The sequence below is a fragment of the Limulus polyphemus genome, unplaced genomic scaffold (genome assembly GCF_000517525.1).
Source record: "Limulus polyphemus unplaced genomic scaffold, Limulus_polyphemus-2.1.2 Scaffold5314, whole genome shotgun sequence".
In the NCBI taxonomy this organism is placed as follows: domain Eukaryota; kingdom Metazoa; phylum Arthropoda; class Merostomata; order Xiphosura; family Limulidae; genus Limulus; species Limulus polyphemus.
In genome coordinates this window covers 1-8,690 of record NW_013670924.1, presented here as the reverse complement: position 1 = coordinate 8,690, position 8,690 = coordinate 1, and the positions used below count along the sequence as shown (strand labels likewise).

The 8,690-nt window shown below is 31.1% G+C and overlaps 1 protein-coding gene across 1 annotated transcript in view; it reads left to right on the top strand.

Annotated features, from left to right (window-relative positions):
- LOC106472420 (paraplegin-like) overlaps positions 1 to 5,787 on the top strand; it is a 50,284-nt gene extending 44,497 nt beyond the window's left edge. Inside the window, exons 11-13 of the mRNA XM_013933068.2 lie at positions 2,287 to 2,351; positions 4,127 to 4,289; positions 5,655 to 5,787. Coding sequence (XP_013788522.2) covers positions 2,287 to 2,351; positions 4,127 to 4,289; positions 5,655 to 5,785 — 359 coding nt within the window. The 3' untranslated portion in view covers positions 5,786 to 5,787. The remainder of the gene's footprint in view (positions 1 to 2,286; positions 2,352 to 4,126; positions 4,290 to 5,654) is intronic.
- Positions 5,788 to 8,690: the final 2,903 nt, after the last annotated feature.

Below are 8,690 nucleotides of genomic sequence, written 5' to 3'. Positions count from 1 at the left end.
GTCGTTAACTTTCCCACAGGAACTGTGAGTTAAATTGATGATATTCTGTTCAGAATACAATATTATACAATACGTCAGTTGATAGATGAAAACCTTGGCTTTCTATTGGTTATAGATAATATATAATGAAACGTAAGAGAGAACTATCAACGAATTGTGAAAGTGAGGATGTGACCAGTGGGTGTGGCTGGAGTGGGTCTGATTTTTCTATTTGATAGCTCTGTAACCAAACAAAATTGAAGGCTATAAAAATTAAGGTTTGTTTAAGCAATAATGATTTTATAGAGAGTATTTTAATTTTGTCCATTTTCGAAGGGTGATGGATAAAATAGAGATGATGACATGCTAAGACAAAATGCGTTACGTGGGTCACACTAGTGGAAATTCAGGATTTTTTTAAATATTACCTTGTAGAATTAAAAACTTAAAACTTGTATGCTATTAAAGTATGGATTATTAGCTAAGATTTTATGCTCTTCATAAACAAAAAAGTAGTTTAATAAAATTTTGAATGTGAGACACTAAAACCTTATGTCATGTGCAGTGAAGGTTACCCAGGGTGAGAGGGTTAAAGATAACATATGCTATATTCATATTTTAAAGAACAAAGTCTTTAGATGTTATTACAGTATTGTTGTGATTTTTCCAAAACCAAGAAAATATACAGTTGAAAGTACTTGATTCAAAGTTGCATGTTTTGGATTCATATACTCTCACCATCACACACTACAATTTATTACAACATATGAAAGTAACATGATGGGAGTTTAACACAGGGAATCATTAGATTTCTTCTTGCACCTTATGACACAATGCATGAGATCTACTTTATACCAACCTTGATGTCCAGTTCGCCTGTCGTAGCTGTAACAGCTACTAATCACACAGTTTTATAACTGGTATAGAATATATGTATTTAAGTATTTTCACATCTAAATGTAGTTTATCCATCCTATGTGTACTGAGTGACACAAGGTCATGAACAAGTGCTAATTATTTTATATAGGTAAAGGCTGCATATGTCAGCCTTTGTTCTTAAGTTTCAAGCCAGCGTGTACTTGCTTCTTTATGGACTTCAAGGAAAGTAGCCTGTTTAAACAGTAATACAGAAACATGTACAGTTGGCTTAGAATTGTATGTAAACCATTGGTTGAAGCATATAACCCATAGACTTGTGGGCTACCTTACTAAGTTCTGTGTATAAAAGTGGGTGGTTTCGATATTTCTGTCTCTTGTTTCTCTTGATTATGTCTCTTTTTTTTTTTATCTTATTGGTTTTCTTGCCCTTGTCCCAGTAATTAGACAATGGTCCCACAGATTAAAAGCTGGTCAGAAATTTTTTAATATGTGAATAATGATTTTGTTTGTTTCTTCATTTGTTTTCTTTTGCTGTCCATGTTTAATTTATTCTTTGTTTAACAGTTCTGAACCACACTCTAAAGGTAACTTACGGATTTTCTGTTGGATTATCACACACCTCCTAGACTATTGTCTACCCAAATAATTCCTATTTGTCCTGTCGCCCATCCCATCTACAGAAGTTGCTTTTGATATACAATATTTCAGAAACTTGTGAAAAATGTACTATAGTGATAAGCAGTAAAGTAACGATAACGTCCTTCTTTTTTTAGAAATCATGTGTGAAGAATGACTTTTTGCAACTTTGTTTTATCCAGCTTAGAATTATGTCCTTAGGATTCATTCAAATTTGAAGGAGTTAAATCTAGAACTGATAATAGCTTTTACAGAAAGATTACTACTTGTTATAACGATGAAGAGATGTTATTTTTAGCACGAAGCTACACATGAAGCTTTCTGCACGCTGTCTACTGTGAAGAATCAAATTATAATGATGAAAACTATTCGCAACCACTTTCTTTTTAATAATACTTTTACATTTATTGTTAAAGGAGGTTTCTTGGACACAACCACTTTCATATTTAATGTTAAAGGAGGTTTCTTGGACACAACCACTTTCATATTTATGTTAAAGGAGGTTTCTTGGACACAACCACTTTCATATTTAATGTTAAAGGAGGTTTCTTATAACATCCTTTTAACTTGTATTTCTTGATTAAAAAAAAAGTTAGAATTGAAGAAAACTCTTTTGTATATATTATTTAGGGAATTTTAAACCATTATTAATTTTTATTAAATGTGTACCTGTAATGTTTTTTCATAAGAATGTTGTCCACTGTTGTCTCTTTTTTTAGAATGTTATATTTTTACTGTTATAATAAATAAAAACTAATTTATCAAGGTTAATTTGTGATGTATGTTTGATAGGTATGGCAACAAAGGAAGGAGTGATAATGTTAGCTTCTACTAATCGAGCAAATGTATTAGATAAGGTAAGCGAGGAAGTTTTTATCTTAAGTACTGTACTTTAAAGTATAAATTACGAAAACATTAAAACTTAGAAGGCACTAGACTACTAAGAAAAATTGAAAGTGTGACTTCTTCACTTATATATGGTTGATTTAACAAAAGTTAGAGTAGGTTGTGAGATTTGGTTGTTTTTTTTTTGATGGGCTGTACTTTTATTGAATATTAGCAGTTTTTTATTACTATTTGTATTGAGGAAACAAACTTTCAAAGGTTCTTGAATGCATCATTGTAGATTTGTTTGTAAAGGATTATAACTAATTCTGCATGTGTGACTTCAGTAGATTGTAGATTATTAACTCTATTAGTTATTATGTTTTAAAAATTTGAGAAGTGGTATAAGAAGTAGAATATTTTTACTTGAAAAAAGGAGGGGATTCATGATGTACTATATAGATCAACTAAGTAATCTGTTGTTTTGGTGTTCAACAGATCTCTGAGATTTGAAATTCATAATGAATTAGACTTTTGGCTGTCGTAATCCAGCCCATCTATTATATTCTGATATTAAACAAAAGACCTCCTGGGCAGTGACTTGTGACAAACAAGATACATCTGAAATGTGGGAAAACATCTGCAACCAATCATGGTTTTTAATGTTAATCATGCAGATACGCTTTTGTATGGCCAATTACATCTTTAGAATTCTTCGAAAAATAACGAAAATATAAAATCTTTTAATTTTACTATGTTACTAGTTTTTCTTCAGTACTGAAATCTTTTTTCACAAGTTTCAGAAAATCTCTTCCTAATCTCTTGTGTTAAACTAGAGAGAAGAGGATTAAACCTGAAACAAAATAAACATAACGTGGCAAAGTCAGTAAAATCTAACACATCACTTGAAAGTTTAAACATTCAGAGCAGAATGTGCTCAATGTGTTCAGAAAATAAGTTGACCAAAATAATAATTGTTACTCAACAAATCTTTAACCTAGTTGTTGTATCTGATGATAGTGAAATGTTGTAATTATAAATATTGTACTCTGTATGTCAGATATTAAACAACTTCTAAGTTTAAATCTTTAACAATTTGCTAATGCTCTTTTTAATGGATTATTGATTTTAAAAATAACATTTAGTAAAGTTTTAATTCACTTATTTAGATTTTGAACCACAACACAGTTAATGAACACAGCCCTTGTCACAACTTAAAGTTTGCATTTATTTCTGTTGTTAGATGTATCGTAAATGTTTCTCAGTGTCACGTAAACTGAATGCTACAAACAAAAGTTTACATTTATTTCTGTTGTTAGATGTATCGTAAATGTTTCTCAGTGTCACATAAACTGAATGCTACAGACAGAAGTTTGCATTTATTTCTGTTGTTAGATGTATCGTAAATGTTTCTCAGTGTCACGTAAACTGAATGCTACAAACAAAAGTTTACATTTATTTCTGTTGTTAGATGTATCGTAAATGTTTCTCAGTGTCACGTAAACTGAATGCTACAGACAAAAGTTTACATTTTATTTTTGAGTGAAAGAGCTAATTTACTTTTAATATTTTTATTATATGATAAGAGATGTATGGTTTTTATGCTTTCTTGAATAGTTAATATGTTCATTTAACGAGCAAAACTATTATAGAAAATGTACTTTTTATATTAAAAGTGGGTAAAAGCTAATTTCATATATCTTGTTTTGAAAATTAAAAAAATTTTGAATTTAGTAACTTCTTATCATGAAGTTTATTTTCTTATTATTTGACTGAACTAGTACCTTGTTGTTTTAAATTTCTAAAGGCCTTATTACGACCTGGACGATTTGACCGCCACATTCTAATTGATTTGCCTACATTACAAGAGCGGAAGGAAATTTTTGAGCAGCATCTTAAATGTATTAATCTTGAGCTTTCCCCTTCAACATATTCTCTACGTTTAAGCCAATTAACACCTGGCTTTAGTGGTGAGTACTAATTAACTCTTGTTATTTGTGTTGCACTGTGCTTCGTACTATAAGAAAATTATTGCACCTTTGTATTCATTTATTAACACCTGACTTTAGTGGTGAGTACTAATTAACTCTCGTTATTTGTGTGTTGCACTGTGCTTGGTACTATAAGAAAATTATTGCACCTTTGTATTGATTTATTAACACCTGACTTTAGTGGTGAGTACTAATTAACTCTTGTTATTTGTATTGCACTGTGCTTGGTACTATAAGAAAATTATTGCACCTTTGTATTCAATCATTAACACCTGACTTTAGTGGTGAGTACTAATTAACTCTTGTTATTTGTATTGCACTGTGCTTGGTACTATAAGAAAATTATTGCACCTTTGTATTCAATCATTAACACCTGACTTTAGTGGTGAGTACTAATTAACTCTTGTTGTTTGTGTTGCACTGTGCTTGGTACTATAAGAAAATTATTGCACCTTTGTATTCAATCATTAACACCTGACTTTAGTGGTGAGTACTAATTAACTCTTGTTATTTGTGTTGCACTGTGCTTGGTACTATAAGAAAATTATTGCACCTTTGTATTGATTTATTAACACCTGACTTTAGTGGTGAGTACTAATTAACTCTTGTTGTTTGTGTTGCACTGTGCTTGGTACTATAAGAAAATTATTGCACCTTTGTATTCAATCATTAACACCTAACTTTAGTGGTGAGTACTAATTAACTCTTGTTGTTTGTGTTGCACTGTGCTTGGTACTATAAGAAAATTATTGCACCTTTGTATTCAATCATTAACACCTGACTTTAGTGGTGAGTACTAATTAACTCTTGTTGTTTGTATTGCACTGTGCTTGGTACTATAAGAAAATTATTGCACCTTTGTAACAGGTTATAACATCTCATGGTAAAATCAACATTCCTCTGTAAATAACAAGGGCATCATAATACATATGTATAGAGAGGGGATTGAACATTCTATTATATTTTAACCCTATGTACCCAGGTGGAGGTGAAAGGGTGCATGCTAGCACCTTTAACCGAATACCATTTCCCATTGTATTGTGTATTTGATGTTAAATTATCAACTATTTATTTTACCCTGCATTAATGATTTAACAATAATCTGTGGTACATGAGAGTGACTACCAGAAACATTATACAGGGATATTGAAAAAAACTATAACTGTGCATTTCAGAGGTTCTGGAGGTTATGCCAGTGCAATATGCAAACTGTATGGTGGCCAAAAGTAGTTTTATTCATGAAATTAACAACATTTTAAACTATTGATTGAAGACAACGAGATACTGTACACAGTATAATATACAACAAAATAAATAACAGTTGTTATTGATAAACTACTTCAGGTGCTGACATTGCCAATGTGTGTAATGAGGCAGCACTTCATGCAGCTCGTAATAAGCAGAAGATTGTAAGTGCAGAAAACCTCGAGTATGCTGTTGAAAGGGTGGTTGGAGGTAAGAGTAATCTTATATAATGTTACAGAAAGAATGGTTAGAGGTCACCATAGAATTTTACCATGAGAGTAGTTGATTAGAACCTTAGAATTTTACAAAAAGAATTGTGGAAGGTAACCTTAGAAGTTTATGAAAAAAAAAGTAGTTGATTGTAACCATGGAGTTTTAAAAAAAAAAAGAGAGAAGTTGGAGGAAACATTAGAACTTTGCAAAATAAATAGTTAAAGATAGTCTTAGCACTTTCCAAAAAGAATGATTGATAGTGATTCATTGAATTTGCCAAAATATCATTGGGTGTAGCCTTAGAATATTACAAAAAAAACAAGTATTTAAAGGTAACATTAGAGTTTTCCAAACACTGATGAAATGGTATACCAGTTTGTTGAACAATAATGTAAATGTGTTAGAAACAGTAATGAAATAACATACATGTTTTAAGCTTTGATTAAATAGTGATAGTGTACACATGTTTTAAACATTGATTTCCTTTCCAGTAGGGGCCTGGCGTAGCCAGGTGATTAGGGTGCTCGACTCGCAATTTGTGGGTTGCGGGTTCAAATCCCTGTCCCATCAAACATGCTCAACCTTTTAACCGTAGTAGCATTATAGTGTGACAGTCAATCTCACTATTGATGACTAACTGCCTTCCCTCTAGTCTTTCGCTGCTAAATTAGGGACAGCTAGTGTAGATAGCCCTTGTGTAGCTTTGCACAAAATTCAAAACAAAACAAACCTTTCCAGTCGAGTAAAGTTTCAAAAACAAATGTTTAATTGTATTTTAAAGTGTTTTTTAAAGACATTAGTGTGGTATTTATTTTTGTCTACCATGTATTTGCTTGTGTAGATGCTGATTATTAGACATGAAATAAACTAGAAGAAGCAGGGAATTATCTAGTATAATTCTTAAACTTGATTATAACTATTGTTTCATTATATGTAGTCTTTAGAAACATAAATACATTTTACATTCTAGATATGTTACAACCAAATGTTTTGTTTGTTTTTCTAGCAAGCTCATTACAAGTGCATTAAATCCCCTGTCTTTGATTTATATATTGTGGATCATTCTATTAAGTTATAAGAGTGAGACGTGTCATGGGATTCATTTTGGTGAAACTATATATAACTATTGTATATTGATGTCCAATTTCCATCCTTATAAAAAGTAAATTTTTTGACACAAAAATAAGCTTATCATGTTAACAAAATGATATGCATGTGTAGATAGTTAACATGTATAGTAGTTATTCATAATGCTTTATTCTGTGGTCAGAGACTAATTAAGTAAAATGTGTGAACGTCAGAGCTAATAATTATGCTATTTATTTGCATCTGATGTATAGCTAATACTGTGAAATGTTTGTCAGGGTTGGTAACTTATTTTTTGGGTATGAGTAATAGTGTAAAATGTATGTGGTAGAGCTAATAATTATATTATTATTCACATCTGATGTATAGCTAATATTTTGAAGTGTTTGTTATTTTTTGGATATGTAGTGTATGAAAATGAGTGCCAAATCTGTGTATTATTGTTGATAATTATTATGATTTAATTTTAAAGTGATTTTACATAGTTATGTAAAATATATATGTCTGATCTAATGATTTTAATTTCTTTTTTAATTGATTTGTAAGTTATAGTGTAAAAACATAAGTGTCAAAGTCAGTAATTGTTGGAGTTTATTAAGTTTTATGACTAATATTGCTATGGGTGTATCAAAGTTGTAACTGTGGTTTGTTTGAGAAATGAAGGCAATATAGTCACACTACAATATAAACATGTTCAATAGAGAAAGAAAAAACAGACTTTTCCAGTGATCTGTAACTAATGTTTTGTATCAAGACTAGTAATTATTGTGATTTCTTTATAATGGATCCATGACTAATGTCATGAGTGTATCAAGACTAGTGACTGTTGTGATTTCTTTATAACTGATTCATAGCTAATGTCATGAGTCTATCAAGACTAGTAACACTCATGACATTAGTGTCGGATCAGTTATAAAGAAATCACAACAGTCACTAGTCTTGACACACTCATGACATTAGCTATGAATCAGTTATAAAGAAATCACAACAGTTACTAGTCTTGATAGACTTATGACATTAGTCTTGGATCAGTTATAAAGAAATCACAATAGTCACTAGTCTTGACACACTCATGACATTAGTCTCGGATCAGTTATAAAGAAATCACAACAGTTACTAGTCTTGACACACTTATGACATTAGCTATGAATCAGTTATAAAGAAATTACAACAGTATTAAGACTAGTGACTGTTGTGATTTCTTTATAACTGATCTGAGACTAATGTCATGAGTGTATCAAGACTAGTGACTGTTGTGATTTCTTTATAACTGATTCATAGCTAATGTCATGAGTGTATCAAGACTAGTGACTGTTGTGATTTCTTTATAACTGATACGAGACTAATGTCATGAGTCTATCAAGACTAGTAACTGATCTATGTCTATAGTGTCAAAGCTGGTAATTGTTGTGATATTTAGTAACTGAGCTGTCTAGAGTGTCAAAGCCATTAATTGTTGTGATATTTAGTAACTGAGCTGTCTATAGTGTCAAAGCTGGTAATTGTTGTGATATTTAGTAACTGAGCTGTCTAGAGTGTCAAAGCCATTAATTGTTGTGATATTTAGTAACTGAGCTGTCTATAGTGTCAGAGCTGGTAATTGTTGTGATATTTAGTAACTGAGCTGTCTAGAGTGTCAAAGCCATTAATTGTTGTGATATTTAGTAACTGAGCTGTCTAGAGTGTCAAAGCTGGTAATTGTTGTGATATTTAGTAACTGAGCTGTCTGGAGTGTCAAAGCCGTTAATTGTTGTGATATTTAGTAACTGAGCTGTCTAGAGTGTCAAAGCCATTAATTGTTGTGATATTTAGTAACTGAGCTGTCTATAGTGTCAG